Here is a 22,971-nt window from a genome sequence, read left to right as displayed (position 1 = left end):
ACAGACAGGCACACACACACAAGCACACACACAGACAGGCACACACACACACACACACACACACACACATGCACACACACACACACACACACACACACAGAAGGCCATTTAGAGTGACCAATCAACCTGAACAGCATGTCTTTGGACTATTTTCATCTCTGTCACTCCCCTCCTCAAAAAACCTACCCTCGACCCCACCTCCCTCCAGAGCTACCGTCCTGTCTCCCTCCTACCCTTCCTCTCCAAAACCTTCGAGCGGACTGTACACCGCCAGCTCTCTGCTTTCCTGTCCAACCACTCTCTGCTTGACCCTCTCCAATCTGGCTTCCGCTCTGCTCACTCCACTGAAACCGCCCTCCTGTCTGTCACCAACTCACTTAAATGTGCCCGAGCTGCCTCTCTCTCCTCTGTCCCAATTCTCCTCGACCTCTCTGCTGCCTTTGACACTGTTGATCACTCTATTCTACTATCATCTCTTGCTGACCTGGGGATCTCTGGCACTGCTCTGGCCTGGTTCTCCTCCTACCTCTCCAACCGCACTTACCAGGTAACCTGGCGTGGAGCAACCTCCACACCTCACCCTCTCTTAACTGGAGTCCCCCAAGGGTCAGTCTTGGGTCCTCTCCTGTTCTCTCTCTACACCCGCTCCCTGGGCCCCCTCATCGCATCCTATGGTTTCTCATACCGTTTCTATGCTGATGATGCTCAGATTTTCCTCTCCTTCCCCACCTCGGACTCCACCATCTCCTCCCGTATCTCTACCTGTCTGTCTGCTATTTCCTCCTGGATGCACTCGCATCACCTCAAACTCAACCTCTCTAAATCTGACCTCCTTTTCTTTCCCTCCTCCTCCCCCTCCTCTGATCTCTCTATCTCTGTTCCTCTGGAATCTACCACACTCTCTCCCTCTTCCTCCGCTAAGAACCTTGGAGTCACCCTGGACCCCTGCCTCTCTTATTCCCAGCACATCTCCACGCCTCCTTAAGACTCACCTCTTCAAAGAGCACCTGTAGAACTCCTCTGTTTGTATCCTGGGACACTATCACCCTTCATGTAAATGTGCTTTATTTTGCTCTTATCTGCCCCCTATTTTACTGCATTTAATCCTGTACTTCAGAATACTGTAATCTGCCAAGTTTTTAACCTGTAATACTTTGTATTTAATCACATCCTGATGTAACTATCACTATTTAATCATATCCTGATGTAACTATCACTATTACCTGCTGTATTATTGAATTGTGGTTTGTCAAACTTGTACTTTGCTTGAACAAAAGTTATTGTATTTCTTGCTCTTATTGTATTACTTGTATTGTAACGCTTGAAATGTTTTTGCTTACGATTGTAAGTCGCCCTGGATAAGGGCGTCTGCTAAGAAATAAATAATAATAATAATAATAATATTTTGCATGAAAATTACACTACGCAATAAGTCTACCCCTCCAGGAGTAAATCTACAGCAATATCTGGAAATGTGTGGAATTGGCATTTAACTCGTTTTGGTGTGAAACTCTTCATATATTAAAACATACAAGTATAAGAAGAATAAGAAAACCACAACAAGACGCCTCTTTCAAACCGTCCCTCCCTCTCAACTCTAATGAATAAAAACCACAGGCTTTTTTACCCTCAAGTTACAGTATATATTCTCAGTGCAAATTGTCTTGTATCACAAACTTCATTGAGCACAGGAAGACAAACTGCTTTCTCTACCTGAAGGGTGACTGAAGTGACCCTCCACTTGAACCCGTGTTGAAAGAGACTCCTCTGCACTGAGTAAGTACTGTACACTGAGACATTTTTTAAAAACGTCACCGCGTTTATGATTCTAAATAAACCTTGTGGTGTTTATTTTATAAACTTTTGACCTTATTTATGATTTGTAATACTCTTTAAATGTTTGTATGTTTTTATAATAAGGCTGGTGTTTAAAATCTATAAACTATAGAGATTAGTCACATACAGCCTGATTTTCAGAAGGGGCACATCTAGAGCACAAATAGAGGTTGCAGTGTATTTTCACTACGACTTTTTTGCTCACTGATTATACGGCTCTATTTTCAAAAGGAGCAACGGGCTCGCAAAGCACGTCGTGAGTAGTTTTCAACCCCTGCAATTGATTTCAAGTTCCTTAACAAAAGGCAATTTGGCAACTAAATAGCCTGGATTTCTATGTGATATATATCCAGCTGTCTTCAGGATCATTATTATTATTATTATTATTTATTTCTTAGCAGACGCCCTTATCCAGGGCGACTTACAATCGTAGGCAAAAACATTTCAAGCGTTACAATACAAGTAATACAATAAGAGCAAGAAATACAATAACTTTTGTTCAAGTAAAGTACAAGTTTGACAAACCACAATTCAATAATACAGCAGGTAATAGTGATAGTTACATCAGTATATGATTAAATCGTGATAGTTACATCAGGATGTGTTTAAATACAAAGTACTACAGGTTAAACACTTGGCAGATTACAGTATTCTGAAGTACAGGATTAAATGCAGTAAAATAGGGGCTGATAAGAGCAAAATAAAGCACATTTACATGAAGGGTGATAGTGTCCCAGGATACAAACAGAGGAGTTCTACAGGTGCTCTTTGAAGAGGTGAGTCTTAAGGAGGCGCCGGAATGTGGTCAGGGACTGGGCAGTCCTGACATCTGTAGGAAGGTCATTCCACCACTGCGGAGCAAGGGTGGAGAAGGAGCGGGCTTTGGAGGCAGGGGAGCGTAGCGGAGGTAGAGCTAGTCTTCTAGTGCAGGCGGAGCGGAGAGGTCGAGTGGGGGTGAGGATCATTCAATGTAATTCAATGTTTTTAAAAAAAAGCAAATGTACATAATGTTTTCTTTGCATAAATCCATTCAAACATGAAACATTATAAGACTATCTGTGTTAGATATCACCAAAACATTTCTGTCCAAAGTTAATTGCATTTTATTGTTTAGGGTGTGAATAATTTTGAACCCATTGAACCAATTTTTTTAATAAAAACATGCCCATTTGTTGGACAAATATATTTTTGCAAAGTCCAATACTGAATGTCTGAAAATATTCATATTTTCATTCATTTGTGCAACAAATACTGAATCTACACTTGCATTTATTTTGCTAAAACCCATTATAGTCTATGAAGGGTGTGAATAATCCTGGAGGCAGCTGTACACACAGTATAGACTACTATAGCCTTCTGTTTTCATTTTCTCATGGAATACTTTTTCTTAAACAAATGACAGGGCTAGGTCTATAGTTTAAAGACTTTTTTTGTTTTATCAATAGGGCAGCAGTGTGGAGTAGTGGTTAGAGCTCTGGACTCTTGTCTGGAGGGTTGTGGGTTGTGTATAAATCAGTACAACCGTATGTAAAAATAACGTGATACAATTGTATCGCCCTGGATAAGTGCATCTGCTAATATTAATACTGTTTTAATTAAAGTATTACTTACAGTCTTCATACAAAGAGGGGGGGCGTGGATGCCATACTGTGCATACAGAATTGTTTTAAACAGTTAAACATTAGAAACTTGTGCAGTGCAGCATTTCATTTTATAAAATGGAATGAGCGATTCCATGGGTGTCGTACAGGACATTCACACAGCTTTTTGGTTGCCGTATCAGAAACTGCTTTTAAATTAAGAAGTCAAAAATGTTTTAGACAAAGTATATTACCAATGTGTAAACTAAGAGTATTAATATAATTAGAATACATGGTCATTATTATGAAATATTTGTTAAAATGTAGAGTGTATTACTTACAGTCTTCACACAACGAGGGGGTGAGGGGCTGCGATGTGTTTCCAGCCATACTGTTGATACAGAATCCATTGGACCTAGAACCAAACGTTTTGTACTCAATGAGACAAGCTTAGATTAGCCAAACATTATGACATATTCCTATGTAACTGGGACACATATAGTTACATTGAAAATATTATTTTCAGAGAGTTATCATCATTTTTAACTATTAAAATATGTCTTCCAAAAGTAAAAAGGATTTAAAAATATTCAAAGATCTATTTTATTTTTTTCACAATTCAATATTATTTGAAAATATTTAAATATCTGCAATTTCCTATAAATCAATGTGAAACTGCTCTGTTAATGGCAGCGGGTGTCATTTTGTATTGTTGTATTGAGACTATTTAAGCTGTAATCACTTGTTTGTTTCAGTGACATGTTTGAAAATAGTTCAACTAATTTCATCACAGGTCTGGTTCATGTTTTTATTCAAATAACAATAATAACAAATAATAATTTAAAAAAAAAAACATTTTAATGAAGAGTTATTTTTTGAGCGATACATTCATTTTGTCTGGCAGCATGGAGTAGTGGTTCTGTACTCCTGACTGGAGGGTCTTCTGTTGGTTCAATCCCAGGTGGAGTAGTGGTTACGGCTCTGTACTCCTGACTGGAGGGTCTTGTGCTGGTTCAATCCCAGGTGGAGAAGTGGTTAGGGGGGCTCTGTACTCCTGACAGAGGGTCTTATGTTGGTTCAATCCCAGGTGGAGTAGTGGTTAGGGGGGCTCTGTACTCCTGATCGGAGGGTCTTGTGTGGGTTCAATCCCAGGTGGATTAGTGGTTAGGGGGGCTCTGTACTCCTGATCGGAGGGTCTGTGTGGGTTCTATCCCAGGTGGAGTAGTGGTTAGCGGGGCGCTGTACTCCTGATCGGAGGGTCTTGTGTGTGTTCAATCCCAGGTGGAGTAGTGGTTAGGGGGGCTCTGTACTCCTGACAGAGGGTCTTGTGTGGGTTCAGTCCCAGGTGGGACACACACACTACTGTTGTACCCTTGAGCAGGCAGACTCCTAGATTGCTCCAGTAAAAACAAAACAACTATATAAATGGATAATTGTAAATATAATAATGTGATATCTTGTACAGTAGTTGCAAGTCTCTCTGGATAATGTCGTCTGCTGTAAAATACATTAATAATAATCATTTCCTCTTTCTATGGCTGAATGAAAAGGTAGCTTTTTTATTTAAAGAAGAACTCAAGTTGTTTTTTTGTGTATGTGTTTTTGTGTCCCATATGTTGCTACAACTGTAAGGTGTGTGTGGGGGCCAAGCAACGAAATTGCTGGAACCGTATTGTTAGTCCTCAGATTATTATTCTGCCACCCTCTTCTTTTTGGGAAAAATGGCTATAATTTTGGAACTGTTGCACGAAAATTCATGAAAATTGGTATGGTGGTAGAGGCATATAATACCATGTCCTATATCAGTGTTCTTCACTAATTATCAGAGGGGGGCCACTTTCGCCTATAAGACATCAGTGCTGACTTTTTCACATTTGTGTATTGTCGGGGGCCGCCGTCAGAGGCCGCACTAGAGTCCACCAGGGGCCGCCAGTGGCCCGCGGGCCTTGCAATGAAGAACACTGTCCTATATGAACAATGGAGTCCATAAATTACATGGTAAGGCAATTGTATTGGTTTTCAGGCTACTTTAGGGCCATTTTCAAGCATCAACTTTTCCTGAAATTGCTTACGGCAGAGTTCTGAGACTTGGTGCATAGACTGGAAATATGGTCAAGGATGAGAGTTGTTCATTTCAATTGTTTTGGTCAAGTGGTTTGGTGGCCATGTTGAAATGGACAAAAAAATTTAAAGAGATCTTCTTGTCTGAAACCATGAGGCCGATCGCATGTAAATTGGCACACATACTGATGGCTAGGCATTGTTTTAGATTTGTTCAAAGCAAGTTGCTGCATTACAAACATGGCCGCCAAAAGCCAATCAAATGTCAGTTATGGTCCATATGCATATATTTCAGTATAACTTTATGGTAGAATGTAGTGGACTGATGAAACTTCACACAACAGTAGAGGACTATGAGAAGTAATGCCTATGACTGAATTAAGATGATTTGGCAATATTTCAATATGGCTGCCAAACCATCTGAACAGATTTGTATGTTCCATAAAATGAACACTGTTTAATAGAAACTGATGAAAGGTAGAAGCATATGCCATATCCATACAGCCATACTTGGCTGCTAACAGCTATATTTATTATTTTTTGACATCCTGAGCACTTTTTTACACTATTAAATTGCAGTCGTGCTACAGTGCTGTGTTTCAAAGACAGCTTCATATGTTCCCTTCAGAAGAACTTCAGAACTACATTTCTCATCACCCCCATCATGCACACATGAGCAGGAGGATGATGGGATTTGATTTCCATTACACGAGAGTAGATGTTAAAACTTCATGCTGAGTTGAACTCGGCTCTCGCCAAGATAAGCACCAACTAAGACGTAGCTTTACAGTAAACTAATGTGATCCATATGTGTCTCCATCCATTTACGTTTCCTTCCATATGATGATGCAGATATCCTTCTGTCTGGTGTTAATGGCTGAAGTGTAATGCTGGCTCCAGGGATCAGCTTATTTTGCCTCCCTGGCGCATCAGCACACACAACGGCTGCGATGCTGGCTCCGGGGATCAACCAAAGTGCGGCCTCCCCAGCGCATCAGCATGACAACCGTCTGGATTGAGCTAAGTAGGGTACATCTCTGGGGTTTTCAAGTGGGAACCTTCCATCTTCAGTGTTTCGTCGACTAGCCCACGACACCTCAAGAGGGCTCGACGGTGATTCTGGCGTCCCAGCATCACCCTCCTCCGTCCCTGTGAACAGGATGTGAGTGGTGATAATAAAGGCAATGTCCAGACCAGAGTTCTCCCAAAAACGTCTGTGTTTTAATTTCAATAATTATAATAAATAATAATAATAAACACCCCAGGTTTACAGTCCTTATTAACAAAAGAATGACACTCCTGAACCACAATCCTCCGTGCACGAAACTGTGCTCTTTCTTCCGGGGTCGTGGTGAGTGCTGGTGCTGTGCTGTGTTGTGCTGTGAGGGACGTGCTCCGGGTCTAATGCTGGCTCCGCGGCTGCAGCTCCCGACTCTCACTCCTCCTCTGTCAGAGACAAAACAAAACAATAACAGAGACACAGGCTCCGGCTGGATACCGTCATCAGCGCAAGGGGGCCGTACTAACGTAACTGCTTCCCCTTTGTACCCAGAACCTCCTCCTTGCAAACAACCCGTTGCCATGGTTTCTCCAATAGGGGCCCGCCCCGCAGCTGATTGCAATGGAATCCTTCCAGGTACATGCAACTACGCGCTCCCCCTAATATGGTCACCTTCCGGTTTCCGCCTACCGTCAAGGCAGTCCATCTAGGAGGAAGCATACGATCCACCTTACCAAGCGCCTTCTTTGGTCGGGAGGGAGATTCACAGTTTGAATTCTTTCTCTCTCTGTCACACATCTCACCCCTCAGAGTGATGCCGAAGGCACACTCGGCCAATTCTAAGTTCCCCAATGGGCCCCCCTCCCTTGAAAAAAAATCTGCATTTTGATGCTCCTTACCCGCACGATGTTTCACTGTATAGTGGAAGGGTTGCAGCGCCAGATACCACCGAGTTATCCGAGCGTTATTGTCCTTCATCGTATGCAACCACCTTAAAGGAGCATGATCAGTGACAAGAGTGAAAGAACGCCCCAGCAAGTAATAGCGAAGGGCATGAGTGGCCCATTTGATGGCCAAACACTCCTTCTCAATGACGGAGTAGTTAATCTCCCGTGGAGCCAATTTTTTGCTCATGTAAATAATCGGGTGTTCTACCCCGTCAACTTGCTGGGACAGGACCGCCCCCAGACCAATCTGGGAGGCATCGGTCTGGAGGATGAACTCCTTACTGAAATCTGTTGAAATAAGTGCTGGGGCCTGGCATAGTCTCCTCTTAATCGTGTCAAAGGCCCCCTGACACTCCCCTGTCCACTTAACTATTTTTGGAGCCGTCTTTTTGGTGAGCTCTACCAAGGGGTTAACTATGGTGGCATACTCGGGGATAAAGCGGCGATAATAGCCTGCTAACCCCAATAGTGATCTCACCTGCGGTTTGGTTCTCGGGATCGCCGTCTCCACTAGAGCCTGGACTTTAGAAGCGATCGGCTTTACCCGCCCATTACCCATAAGGAAGCCAAGATACTGGGTTTCTTGTTTGCCGAATGCACACTTGCCCAGGTTAGCCGTCAGCCCCGCCTCCCTCAGAGACTGTAGGACGGCCGAAAGTCTAATAATATGCTCTCTCCAGGTAGAGCTGAAAATCACCACGTCATCAATGTATGCAGCGGCATACTGCTGATGGGGCGCTAGGACCTGGTCCATCAGTCTCTGAAAGGTGGCCGGGGCTCCATGCAACCCAAAGGGCATGGTCTGGAAATGGAACAAGCCACCCGGGGTAGAGAAAGCAGTTTTCTCTTGCGAACTCTGGGTCAGTGGAATTTGCCAGTATCCCTTCGTCAGATCCAAAGTCGAAATCAACCGCGCTCCTCCCAGTCGGTCGAGGAGCTCGTCTACCCGAGGCATGGGATATGCATCAAACTTGGAGATGGCATTAACCTTTCTGAAATCCACGCAGAACCGAGTGGAGCCGTCCTTCTTAGGCACCATCACTATCGGGCTGCTCCACTCGCTCCGGGAAGGCTCAATGACTCCAAGCTCGAGCATATCCCTCACCTCCCGGCCAACGGCACCCCTGCGACTCTCCGGGATTCGATACGGTCTCTCTCGAACCCTGACACCTGCGGGAGTAATAATAGCATGTTCAATCATATTAGTTCTGCCAGGCAAGTCAGAAAAAACATCACCAAATTGTTTCACTAACCCACGGAGTTCACACTTCTGATCAGGAAGTAATTGTTCCCCCATCGGAATGTTAACTGTAGCTGGTGTACTGACAGAGGGACCAAAATCCTCTTCTATACTGTCATTGGCTATAAACAGGGCCTCCCTTTCATTGTAGGGTTTTAATAAATTAATATGGTAAATTTCAGTTTTGTTCCGGCGATCGGGTTGTCTGATTTCGTAGTTTACATTACCAATTGCCCGCATCACCTCATATGGTCCCTGCCACTTAGCGTACAGTTTAGACTCCGAAGTGGGAAGTAGCAGCAGTACCTTATCTCCTGGCCGAAAAGTCCGAATCCGTGCTTGTTTATTGTACTGCTGCTCTTGCCGATGCTGAGCCTGTTTTAAGTTCTCGTGTGCCAACTGACCAACCAATTGCAGGCGATCTCTCAACATAATTACATATTTCACTATGTTTTTAGCATCTTTATTTTGCTCCTCCCATCCTTCCTTTACAAGATCAAGGACCCCTCGTGGCTGTCTCCCGTACAGCAGCTCAAAGGGAGAGAACCCGGTCGAGCTCTGAGGCACCTCTCTCACTGCAAACATCAGGTAGGGAAGGAGTTTAGCCCAATGTTTTTGCTCCTGGTTGACAAACCGCCTCAGCATCTGCTTCAATGTCTGATTAAAACGTTCCACCAAACCATCCGATTGCGGGTGATAAACGGAGGTCCGAATGGATCGAATTTGTAATAATTTATACAGTTCCTTTAAACACCGTGACATAAAATTAGTTCCGTGATCAGTCCGAATTTCTTTGGGGATCCCTACTCTCGCTATGATCTGCACTAACTCTTTTGCAATCGCTAATGCACTAGTGGACCTCAATGGTACTGCCTCTGGATATCTGGTCGCGTAGTCCACCACTACTAAAATATGCGTATATCCACAGTCAGACTGGCTCAATGGGCCCACTATGTCCATTGCAATGCGTTCAAAGGGGATATTGATCAGGGGCAGTGGAACCAATGGGGCCGGGCGAACCCGCCCCGGCGCTACCTGTTGGCACTCTCTACAGGTCGCCACATACCGCTTCACCTCACTGTACACTCCCGCCCAGTAAAATCGAGCCAATATTCGTTCCTGAGTCTTTTCGCTACCTAAGTGGCCCGAACAAGGGACATCATGAGCCAACCGCATGATCTCATGTCGAAAAGACTGAGGAACGAGTAACTGTGTTACAGTCTGCCCTGTGCTCGGGGCTCTGGATACTCTATACAGCAAATGCCCAAGCACAATGTGGTGAGGGTATGTGAGCGGCCGATTGCCATCTACTTCCTTCCCCTCGATAGACCGAACCTGCCCCCAGAGGTTAGCCAGCGTAGGATCATTTTTTTGCTCGTACGCTAGATCAACATCTCGGTCCCAGACTTTCGGTATATCGAGCGGGGATATGGTAGCCTCAGCACTAGGGGTCTCAGTAACTCGGCCCGGTCGGTCACACTGGATCCCAGTTCCCTTTCCCTGGCGTTTATCAGACGTGGAGGAGTCTCCTACCAAACCCCAACCTCGTGTCATTGATGCGCCCTCCCATTTTTCCACCCTTCTCTCTCGTTTAGTTTTTTTTGGGCGGAACCGAGAGGGGAACAGATCAGCATGCAGCGGAAAAATATCTCCAATAGTTTCCCCCGCTGCTCCTATGGTCTTACCGGAGACTGGCTCTACCTTTTGGTTTATAATTGTTTCGAAACATGGCCAGTCTCGACCTAAAATAACAGGGTATGGCAACCTTTTTGCCACCGCCACAATTACACGGCGGGTGTGACTACCAATGGTCACATCTAATTTAGTGAGGGGGTAGTCCTTGTTATCTCCATGGATACAGGAGATGACCACTAACCCACGTGACCACCAAGGTACCCCTTCTAAGAGAGTTTCCGAAATCAAGGTCTGACCACACCCAGAGTCCACTAATGCGTGGGTGCTCACATTACCAACCCGCACATCAACAATACAAGGTCCCTCCCAATCATTACCCCTGGACTTACCTGTCGCCGGTACCAAATAATGCGAAGCCGCACCACACTCCATTGCTGAGGGGCAATTCCGGGCAAGGTGGCCGACCCCATGGCACCGGTAACATTCCAGAGGGAGAGGCGCCCACGGAGCCTGATTGTCCCGCTGCCGACCTGACAGCGGGGAGGGGGCCCCTGTTCTACCCCAGCTGGGGGTTGACCTCGGCCTCCAGTGTTGTGGAGCGAGGCCACCCGTTGGGGAACGTGAGGGTGCTGGTCCAGACGTGAAGGGTGTGTGTGGGTGAAGGGGCCCCGGCCTTGGGCCCGCCATCCTGGGTCTGATGAAGGTCGGCGTGGAATGTATCGGGGTGGGCAGCGGTGTGGGCATAGAGTCCTCGTACCCCTCAGCCAACCTGACCGCGGCGTCCAGCGTGGTGGGCCGGTGCCGGCTGACCCAATTACTGGCTTCTGGCCCCAGCAACTGTATAAATTGTTCAATGGTGACAATCTCAGCCACCTCCTCTGCTGTGCGTTCACCAGGGCAGAGCCACCGGGTCACCTGGTCCACCAACTGCTGGGCCATTACTCGGGGTCGGACTCCTTCTGGGCGTTGGTACTCCCGGAACCGGCGGCGGTGCGTCTCCTCCGTGATGTCCAGTCGCTGAAGGATGGCTTTCTTTACAAGATCATAATCCATGGCTTGTTCATGGGTTAAAGCGTGGTAGGCTGCCTGGGCTTCCCCGATCAGATTGGGTCCCAGCTGGGTAGCCCACCACTCCCGAGGCCATAGGGCTGCTGTCGCCTGCCTTTCAAAGGATGTTAAATAGGCCTCGGGATCATCCTCCAGCGACATCTTCACCACTTTAGGTTTCGGAGGCGCTACTGCTGGTTCGGCCACCGGTTCCCTCCTCTGGTTGGCCGCGAGGAACATGGCATTCATCCTCTCCATCACCGCTGCCAAGGTCTCTTCATGCCTCCGTGCCTGAGCCTCCATCATGGTGTTCAGTGCTGCAGGGTCCATTGTAAAATCCCGTTTCTGACACCACTTGTGAACAGGATGTGAGTGGTGATAATAAAGGCAATGTCCAGACCAGAGTTCTCCCAAAAACGTCTGTGTTTTAATTTCAATAATTATAATAAATAATAATAATAAACACCCCAGGTTTACAGTCCTTATTAACAAAAGAATGACACTCCTGAACCACAATCCTCCGTGCACGAAACTGTGCTCTTTCTTCCGGGGTCGTGGTGAGTGCTGGTGCTGTGCTGTGTTGTGCTGTGAGGGACGTGCTCCGGGTCTAATGCTGGCTCCGCGGCTGCAGCTCCCGACTCTCACTCCTCCTCTGTCAGAGACAAAACAAAACAATAACAGAGACACAGGCTCCGGCTGGATACCGTCATCAGCGCAAGGGGGCCGTACTAACGTAACTGCTTCCCCTTTGTACCCAGAACCTCCTCCTTGCAAACAACCCGTTGCCATGGTTTCTCCAATAGGGGCCCGCCCCGCAGCTGATTGCAATGGAATCCTTCCAGGTACATGCAACAACGCGCTCCCCCTAATATGGTCACCTTCCGGTTTCCGCCTACCGTCAAGGCAGTCCATCTAGGAGGAAGCATACGATCCACCTTACCAAGCGCCTTCTTTGGTCGGGAGGGAGATTTACAGTTTGAATTCTTTCTCTCTCTGTCACAGTCCCCCACTCAACTCAGCCCAGCTTACTTACCTGTACATCAGCGTTTCTTTCTTTCTATTGTGCTTGAGATCCCCAGCCAGAATCTTTCCGTCTCAACCACAGCCAGTTGCTGCTCCTCTCTGCTGCTTCAGATAAGTTCTTCACTGTGCGACGCAACTCTTGGCCACTGAATCCGACGTCTCTGAGAAACCGGGTTGTAGAGTGTGCCACAAATCCTCGACAACCCACTTCCACTGGGTAAACCCGAACTCTCCATCCTCGCTGTTCCGCTTCAGTGGCTAGTTGAGCATACCGCAGTTTCTTCCTCTCATACGCCTCATCTACAGCATCCTCCCATGGCACTGTTAACTCTACCTGGTGAACAAGGCGTGCTGATCCAGACCACAAGACAATATCTGGTCGAAGGTTAGTGGTGGCAATCTCAGGTGGAAAAATAAGCCGTTGACCAACATCTGCCAGCATATTCCAGTCTCTAGCAGCTTCCAGTTGTCCTGGGCGAGAATTGGTTTTAACACCTTTTCTTGGTGGTTGCTCTCCTGGACGGAGGAATGTTGTCTTTTGTGTGTAATGTTTTGATGGAACAGGTGACAATTTATTGGTCATGTTACGCTTGTCTTCCAATGCTAAGGCCAAACATCGCAGCACCTGGTCATGGCGCCAAGTAAACCGTCCTTGGCTAAGAGCCACCTTACATCCTGTCAAAATGTGCCTTAATGTTGCAGGTGATGAACACAAGGGACATGAGGGATCCTCTCCTACCCAGAGGTTTAGGTTCTGTGGTGATGGGAGAACATCATATGTTGACCTGATGAGGAAACTGATCCTGCTCTGTTCCATTGACCATAGGTCTTGCCAGCCAATCTTGCGTTGTTCCACACTCTCCCATCTCATCCATTCTCCCTGCTTGGCCTGGGAAATGGCCTTTATACACCTCATCCTCTCCTCCTGCTTTTGCACCTCGTTGACTACCAGCTTCCTCCTTTGTGCTGGGGCTGCCTTGTGCCATGTAGGAGGAGCTGAACTGAAACCAAGACCCCCTTTTCCATGCTGAACTTGCCCCATGATATCACCAATTCGAAGGGCAGCCTTTGCATCTTCCACAGCTTTCTTTGTCCTTTAGATCCCCGTCGTACCATCTCCCAAGACTCTTCACTGGCTTCTCAGACACTGTTGGTATTGCCTCACCATTAATGAAGAATGTTTTATCTACTACTTTGCCTTTAATTATAGAGATGCTCCTTGATTTAGTGGGCTTGAATTGCATTCGTGCCCATTCAATGTTATTGGTTAATTTGCCCAATAATCGATTAGTGCAGGCTACTGTTGTAGTCATGGTTGTCATGTCATCCATGTATGCTGGAATTGGTGGTAGTCGCATTCCAGAAGCCAAGCGCTCTCCTCCTACTACCCATTTTGATGCCCTAATGATTACTTCCATTCCCATGGTAAAAGCTAGTGGAGAAATGGTGCATCCTGCCATTATTCCAACCTCTAGGCATTGCCATGTAGTGCTGAATTCTGAAGTTGAAAAACTGAATTGCAAATCTCCAAAATAGGCTTTCACTAAATTTGTTATTGTCATCGGTACACTGAAAAAATCAAATGCTGCCCAAAGTAGTTCATGTGGCACTGAACCATATGCATTAGCCAAATCCAGGAATGTCACATGGAGCTCCTTCCTGTCTTTTTTAGCTGATTGAATTTGTTGCCAGATCACATTGATGTGTTCTAAGCAACCTGGGAAACCTGGAATGACCGCTTTTTGTATTGAAGTGTCAATGAAGCAGTTCTTTAATAGGTAAGCTGACAATCAATGAGCAATAATGCTGAAGAAACGAAGGAAATGAATTTCTGAAGTTCCTCTACCATCTTGAAATCAGAGCACTGTGTACACTGCAAATTAATAAGTGTAAAAGAAGTGGTCAGGATGTCAACAAAAATCTAATAAAAACAACCGTTACAAACACACACCTTACTTAAACAGTTGTAGTAGCAACATATGGGAACATGCAACACACATACACAACAAATTGGGTTCCCCTTTTAAAAAACAAGATTTGATAAAAGCACAGTATGATAAAACAATGAAAGCACAATATGTTTCCTAGTTTTTACAATTTTGTAATCCCTGCATCACTGCAACAACACCTACATTCAATCCTCTTTGTACTTTCTGCAGCTCCAGTCAAAGATGTTGAAGATCCTCTTCTTGGTGTCCTTGGTGCTGCTGGCTGCTTCCCACATCCAGTCTGTAAAGAGTTCCTCTTCGGGTGGTTCTGATGCTGGTGTCCAGAAGCCCTGTGCCCGCCTCTTCCACCTGGAGACTGGGGAGCAGCTGGAGCTGCCGTCCCTCCCAGAGAAGAAGAAGAAGCTGCTGGGGGGAGCTGCTGCTGGGAGTGAATTAGCCTTCAGCTTCAGCTCCTTCACTGTGATGGACGGGTGTCTGCTCTCTCTGTGGGTTGCAGGTTCCCAAGAATGGGGCCTGGAGTCTCGCTCCTTCCCAAGTGGGGCTTACCTCAACCAGCTGCCTGGTGCTGGGGTCTCCCTGACCAGCTACCAGTGCACCTGCGACCAGGAGAAAAACCAAGTCACGGCCAATTACACAGATTTTAAAAACAGGCACATCGCAGGTGAAAATGAACAGGGTAGTGATGAATTCTGCACACGGGAAATACACAATAGGAATATAAATTTAAATAGAGAATGCAGCTATAGAAAATGCAAATACTTAAACACTTTTGTATTCGCGGATGATAATGATATAATCAATGTGTGTAGAAATCAAGGTGTCTGGAATTCCAGTAATTTGTATAAGAGTATAAATCAGTTCAGAATTGTGGATTGTAGAAATGCGAACCAAAACCGTAGACCCCCAAACTGTACCTACAGAGCTCAAAATGCAAACCACTTGATGTATATCGTTGTAGCCTGTGACAACAACCTGCCTGTACATTTTGAGAGATCAGAGCCCAATCCTCCTCAATTTGGAATCACTGGAAGAGTTTAAACTCTAGTGTGAAGAACCAGCTCTCTCCGCACTGCTTATTGCTTTAGGAAACCAAGACAAGTAGCCTGCTGTTAAATTCCTCTTGTGTGGCAGGACGAGAATGGGAAAATGCAACTTTTAGAAAAAAGAGAAGAGAAATACAAGATTAAAGGGAACTCAAGATGTTTTCTTTTGTGTGTTACATGTCCCCATATGTTGCTACAGCTGTTTAAGTAAGGTGTGTGTATTGTTTTTATTATTTTATTTTTATGACATCCTGACCAGCTTTCTTTCAACACTGTTAAATTGCAGTCTACAGTGCTCTATTCCCAAGATGGCTTCACACATGAACCCCCTGAAGAACTTCAGAACTACATTTCACATCATCCTCCTGCTTATATATTTATGTATGATGGGGGTGATGGGAAATGCAGTTCTTCTGAAGTGTACATGTGTGAAGTCATTTCAGAAACAGAGCACAGTGCAATTTAATAGTGTAAACAAAGTAGTCAGGATGTACAAAATTAAAAACTCACACCTCACTTAAACAGTTGCAGCAACACATCAGAACATGTAATACAAAGACAGCTTGAGTTCCCTTTTAAAATGACTCCACATAGAATTAACACTGAACTGTACTGATGAGCAAGCAGGTTGCTATTGAAGCTCATACAGGTATACAGTTATTTGTAGGTGCACTTTTATGCATACAGGCATGAATCCTTGTTTTTGAATATGGGGCCCCATGTGCTTATAGAATCAGCACTGTATCACTCCAGTAATGTCACAACTCTATGAGATGAGCATCCACATCACCCCCTTGTGGGCATTTTAATAGTGCATCTCACTGTCCTGTGCAGCTGAGATAAATTCACATTATTAACACATATGCACTTTAAAGGGGAAATCAAGTTTTTTGTTGTCTGTTGCATATTCCCATATGTTGATATAACTGTTTAAGTAAGCTGTGTGTATTGTTTTTATTATTTATTTGGAATCCTGAGCACTTTTTTTACACTATTAAATTGCAGTCAACAGTGCTCCGTTTCCAAAATGGCTTCACATGCACCCTTCAGAAGAACTTCAGAACTACATTTCCCAATAATCCTGCTGCTCACGTATGAATGATGGGGGTGATGGGAAATGTAGTTCTTCTGAAGGGTACATGTGAAGCCATCTTGGAAACAGAAGAGCACTGTAGACTGCAATTTAATAATGTAAAAAAGAGGTCAGAATGTCAAAAAATAAAACACACACACACACACCTTAAAGAGTTGTAGCAACATATGGGAAACACCAAAAAACAACTTGAGTTCCCCTTTAACTTGCAACTAATAACGACAACCCACAGTGACAAAGTGAAGAGAAATAGTCTCCATCTTGTCTTGACCAGAGACGTGATTATTTGAATGAATGTGTGATGAATTGACCCTCTTTGATCATTCCTTTCCTGATGTTGAGATATTGAGAATGGAAATGCAAGACGTTGTTTCTCTTGTAATCCCTGCTGTTTTAACGCAATAAAAGCTTCTGCTGCATCAAACACTTCACATGACTGTGTTTTTAATCTATATAACTCTAGCATACACTTAGGAGGATTTGACATTGACTACAAAATATTTTGTTTTATAAATATACGTCTATTGCATCATTCCTGTTATTTTTGGTCACTGATTGATATTCAGTTGAATAATCATTGCTGGAATAAATACCTCGCACTCATCCCGCACTTTGTTCTTCACAACCCGCCTCTGTGGGCGATGGTCGGTGTCTCCAGCTTCGTCCAACGGCCAGGGAGGTGATCATAAGAACATAAGAAAGTTTACAAACGAGATGAGGCCATTCGGCCCATCTTGCCCGTTTGGTTGTTAGTAGCTTATTGATCCCAGAATCTCATCAAGCAGCTTCTTGAAGGATCCCAGGGTGTCAGCTTCAATAACATTACTGGGGAGTTGGTTCCAGGCCCTCACAATTCTCTGTATAAAAAAGTGCCTCCTATTTTCTGTTCTGAATGCCCCTTTATCTAATCTCCATTTGTGACCCCTGGTCCTTGTTTCTTTTTTCAGGTCAACCCCCCCCCCCCCCCCCCCCTGCTCCTCTTTGCACTCTTTCTAGAGCAGCAATATCCTTTTTGTAACGAGGTGACCAGAATCTCCATTTGTGACCCCTGGTCCTTTTTTCTTTTTTCACTTGCTATAGTTTACTGATTTTTAAACACCAGTCCTGTTTAATTCCTAAGCACATTTAGAATCATAAACGCAGTGACATCGTGCTTAAAAAATGTGACAAATAAGTGTTTTAAAATTAAATAGCCTATAAGTAAATGTGAGAATTCAGTGTGCTTTTTGAAAATGGAGTCGCACTGCAGCTTGTTAAGCAATTGAAGTCCGTAATTAGTTTGATTTTTCAAATAACTCCTCAAAAAAGATTCAAAACACGAATGATAATACCCACTGATGCTGGTGTCCAAAAGCCCTGTGCCCGCCTCTTCCACCCGGAGACTGGGGAGCAGCTGGAGCTGCCGTCCCTCCCAGAGAAGAAGAAGCAGCTGCTGGGGGGAGCTGCTGCTGGGAGTGAAGGAGCCTTCAGCTTCAGCTCCTTCACTGTGATGGACGGGTGTCTGCTCTCTCTGTGGGTTGCAGGTTCCCAAGAATGGGGCCTGGAGTCTCGCTCCTTCCCGAGTGGGGCTTACCTCAACCAGCTGCCTGGTGCTGGGGTCTCTCTGACCAGCTACCAGTGCACCTGCGACCAGGAGAAAAACCAAGTCATGGGCGATTACGAAGAATTCCAAAATATGCACATTGCAAGTACAAATAAAAATGGAAGAGGTAACTTCTGCACACAGATAATTAATCAAAGACAAATATCTGAAAATAGAGCATGCAAAGAGAAGAACACTTTTATAAATCACTAATATTATAAAAGTAAACAAAGTGTGTAGAAATGAAGATGTCAAGATTCACAATAATTTGTGTAAAAGCAAGGAACGATTCAGAATTGTGGATTGTAAAAATGCAGACCAAAACCGTAGCCCCCCAAAATGCATCTACAGAGATCGAAATGCAAACCGGAGGCTGTATATCATTGTAGGCTGTGATAACAACAGGCTGCCTGTACATTTTCAGGGATCAAGCAACCGCCCGCCTGTATTTGGAATCACTGAAAGAGTTTAAACTCTAGTGTGAAGAACCAGCTCTCTCCGCACTGCTTATTGCTTTAGGAAACCAAGACAAGTAGCCTGCTGTTAATTTGTGGCAGGAAGTTAATAGGAGGAGGCAACTTTTCAAAAAAATCTAAGAGATCCCTCTCCTTATATATGAAGGTGGTGATGGGGAATGTAGTTCTGAAGTTCTTCTGAAAGATACTTGTCACACCGTCTTGGAAAAAGAGCACAGTGCAGTTTAATAGTGTAAAAAAAGAGGTCAGAATGTAAAAAAAACAAAAACAATACACACACTTTACTTACACAGTTGTAGCAACACATCAGAACATGTAATACAAAGACAGCTTGAGTTCCCTTTTAAAGCACTCCACAATAGAATTAACACTGAACTGTACTGATGAGCAAGCAGGTTGCTGTCCATGTACAGTTATTTGTAGGTGCACATTTATACATATAGGCAGACAAATCCTTGTTTTTGAAGATAGGGCCGTATGCGCTTATAGAATCAGCATTGTGTCACTAGCAATGCGAGAGCTCCAAGATGATTCAACAGCACCCCCTTGTGGGCATTTTAATAGTGCACCTCACTGTCCTGTGCTCTGAGATATTAGAAATTAGAGCTTACTGACACGCGTACTTTAAAGAGGAAATCCATTGACTATCGACATTTGAAACGTTTTTATTTATTTATATAGACCAGACGGCAAATAAATAACTAAATATAATACTAGCATAAAAAATAACAAAAAGTAAAAAAAAAAAAAAAAAAAAACTGTGGGTAGTTAGTTTCAAATAGTCCGTCTGTCCCCCCACCCTCTTTTTTTTATAAAGTGAAAGTATATACAAAAAATATATTTTACACAATAGGGTCATTTATTTAGCCAACGTAAAAGTTACCTCCATTGTTAATTCATATATACGCACAAACACACACACCACCCTGTGTCGGCACAGTGGAGTTTGCATGTTCTCCCCGTGTTCGCATTGTGGGTTTTCTCCGGGTACTCCGGTTTCCTCCCACAGTGCAAAGACATGCTGTTCAGGTTGATTGGTCATTCGAAATTGCACTCTGTGTGTGTGTGGTGCCCTGCGATGGACTGGCATCCCGTTCAGGGTGTAATCCTGCCTTGCGCACTCTGTCTGTCGGGTTAGGCTCCGGCTCACCGTGACCCTCTATAGCAGGGGTGCACAATTCCGGTCCTGGAGGGCCGGATCCCTCCTGGCTTTTGTTCCAACTGTGTTCTAAATTACTTAATTAGACCAATAATTGGTAATAATTAGTCCAATTAAGTAATTTAGGGCAAGGTTGGAACAAAAGCCAGGAGGGACACCGGCCCTCCAGGACCGGAATTGTGCACCCCTGCTCTATAGGATTAAGCGGTTATTGATAATGGGATGGATCACCCTGTGTTATGTACTGCCTGGACGCCACCTGGTGGTCAGCTAGTGAGCACCAGGACTCGCTGGGAGATACTCCCACTAATAGAACTACACAGGAGACTTCACACTCAGGTAAGTACCAACTCGTTCCAACCACTTTCTTCCCTCTATCCAGGTCCATTTTAATCCAGGGGGTCCCCCCCACACACACACTCTTACAAGCAAGTAATACAAAAACGTAACTTTTATTCATTTGATTCTTAATTGCAGTAGAAACGGGTAAGCATATAAAACAGTATCCTTGAAAAATATATATAAAATCCAGCTGCAAAAATCCCTGCAGTAGAAACTGAGCCAAGAGTCTCACAAGACGAGAATCAGTTAGAAGATAGACAAAAACACAAAAAGGCCCTGCAGTCCATGTGTCTGTCTGTGACACACAGACGGCAACTTAGAGTGACCAATCAACCTGAACAGCATGTCTTTGGACTGTGTCAGGAATCCAGAGTACCCAGAGAAAACCCACAATGTGAACACATTGGGGAGAACATGCAAACTCCACACAGACAGACCCCTGAGGCCGGAATCGAACCCAGGACCCTGGAGCTGTGCCACCCCTAAGAAGAAATAATAATAAAAAAGATGAAAAAAATCAAATAAATATAAAATTTGAAACCACAAGAAAGTTTCCATGTAGTCAGTTTTGCAGCCTGCTTCTTTCATTGACACATGGCTGTGTGCACAACTTAACAAAAGACCACCTTCCTCTTGACTAGCTACCTGCAAGATGAACAGGCTCCACACCAAAAAACCAGAAGGTGAGTATCTCCTTCATTTCTCACAGCATGTTCAAAACTATTTAACTAACCACAGAAGTACATGTAATTTAACTATTTGAGTTTGATGTGTTTTTAAAAAAAAATGCATGCAACTTAACTATTTTTATTTACAGAACTTTGTAAAAAGCAATACAGTTTTATTCCTTGAAAAGAAGACATTCATCCCGTCGATATTTTTCCCATTACAATGTGCTTGTGATACTGTCACGAAAAACAATTAAGTCAGGGGTTAGTATTATTATTTTAATTGTTAAAAGTAGCCAAACTACGCCACCTGGTGGAATATACGGGCACCAGGTCCCGAAATTAATACACTTTCATGATTAAATCTAATACTTAATAAACTTTTATCCAATTCCTTCTTTGCCGGTTCTATTTTTATCCCAGGACCACACAACACACAAGATATTATTATAAATAAGCTTTATTTAGTACAAACAATTCTTTAAAATATAAAAACTTCAGTCACAACATACACTATTATTCAGTTTTCTTGCTCATCTGGTTAACACAGGATAGCGTGCTTAGTACACATTTTTAAAACTCATCATTCAATAACGAGGGTATAGCAACTAAAAAGATAAGATCAGTATTTGGCAGAACAATTGAATAAAGTCCACTAAATCGCGGTACAACTACTTGTCCAACGCGACCAACTAGAAGTCTTAGTATGCAAAAAAAAAAAAAAAAAAGGAAAATCAATGTCAATCTCACGAGTCTCTGTCCCGGTTCCGTTGATAGCTGAGAAAAGATCCAACTCGTTACCCCCGTACCTGCAGAGGACTCTAGAAAGAATAGTCCATGTTCAGAGGACTCTAGAAAGAATAGTCCATGTTCAGAGGACTCTAGAAAGAATAGTCCATGTTCAGAGGACTCTAGAAAGAATAGTCCATGTCCAGCGCAGCTCTCTCTAGCCCCCAGGAATGCGCGCGGATTCTCCCGAGCAGCAATACCAGTTCCAGCTGCAGCAACGCTGATCCCGGCACACACTCTAGCCCCAGAAAATCAGACTTCATCACAACATGTATAAGCGCAGATTTTACTTCCTACACAGATTTACTGCATAACACTATGTAACACAATTTTTGTTCCTGGGTAGTAAGTGTTGTTTCCTAATTGCTTATGCCTCAAAAGTATAGAAAATGGCTATTATTCCCCACAAACTTTGCTTTTGTGACCAGGACAGTGATATTTTGAAATTTACCTATTTCCAATGAGAAAACGGGCGAATTTGCGTCTTTTCGTTCACATAAAGTCAGAAAAATACAACATATGAATCCAAATTAACATGTATTTATACTAAAGTAATACAAAAATGACTACAAAAGATTTAGAAGTGAGTAGTTTTTCGAGATTTACGATTATACTGTAAATCACTTTCACGAATCAGCCCCCAAATGTAGTCTCCCATCATGTTCTCGTTATACTGTCCTTGGTAGCGGTGTTCAAAGTCCAGTATATCCTGGTGGAAGCGCTCACCTTGCTCCTCCGAGTACGCTCCCATGTTCTCCTTGAATTTATCAAGATGAGCATCAAGGATATGGACTTTGAGGGACATCCTACAGCCCATTGTGCCGTAGTTCTTCACCAGAGTCTCAACCAGCTCCACAAAGTTTTCGGCCTTGTGATTTGCCCAGGAAGCCCCGAACCACTGCGACAAAGCTGTTCCAAGCCGCTTTCTCCTTACTAGTGAGCTTCTTGGGGAATTCATTGCACTCCAGGATCTTCTTTATCTGTGGTCCGACGAAGACACCGGCTTTGACCTTTGCCTCAGACAGCTTAGAGAAGAAGTCTTGAAGGTACTTGAAGGCTGCCGACTCCTTATCTAGAGCTCTGACAAATTGATTCATAAGGCCCAATTTGATGTGCAGTGGTGGCATCAGCACCTTCCGGGGGTCCACCAGTGGCTCCCACTTGACGTTGTTCCTCCCCACAGAGAACTCGGTCCGCTGTGGCCAGTCCCGCCTGTGGTAGTGCACCTTGGTGTCCCTGCTGTCCCAAAGGCAAAGATAGCATGGAAACTTGGTTTAACCGCCTTGGAGACCCATCAGGAATGCCACCATTTTGAAGTCTCCTATGACCTCCCAAACTGGTCTCAGGTGTGGTGTTCAAGCATGTTAATTAACAATTAGTGACTACAACAAAAACAAACCACGCAGTGATAAATAAAACTACACACACAATAATTGTAACAATAAAAATCAAACACATCATAATAATAATTAAACACACGGATTCTTATGGAGCTGCATAT

At 44.2% G+C, this 22,971-nt stretch overlaps 1 protein-coding gene and 1 long non-coding RNA gene across 2 annotated transcripts; one reads left to right on the top strand and one right to left on the bottom strand.

Moving 5' to 3' along the window:
• The first annotated feature begins 1,603 nt into the window (after positions 1-1,603).
• Positions 1,604-16,878, top strand: LOC117967293 (uncharacterized). The gene is made up of 2 exons (XR_009320382.1): positions 1,604-1,776; positions 14,529-16,878. It is a non-coding gene; the product is annotated as an uncharacterized LOC117967293 (long non-coding RNA).
• Positions 6,653-12,184, bottom strand: LOC131725002 (uncharacterized). Its single transcript, XM_059018292.1, has 2 exons — positions 10,689-12,184; positions 6,653-6,923 (listed from the first exon to the last, which is right to left on the bottom strand). The coding sequence occupies exons 1-2, from the start codon at positions 12,133-12,135 to the stop codon at positions 6,913-6,915; spliced, it is 1,458 nt and encodes a 485-aa protein (XP_058874275.1). The 5' UTR covers positions 12,136-12,184; the 3' UTR covers positions 6,653-6,912.
• Positions 16,879-22,971: the final 6,093 nt, after the last annotated feature.

The sequence above is a fragment of the Acipenser ruthenus genome, chromosome 58 (assembly GCF_902713425.1).
Source record: "Acipenser ruthenus chromosome 58, fAciRut3.2 maternal haplotype, whole genome shotgun sequence".
NCBI lineage: Eukaryota > Metazoa > Chordata > Actinopteri > Acipenseriformes > Acipenseridae > Acipenser > Acipenser ruthenus.
The sequence above is the reverse complement of the archived record's forward strand: the minus strand, read 5'-3'. Positions and strand labels throughout refer to the sequence as shown.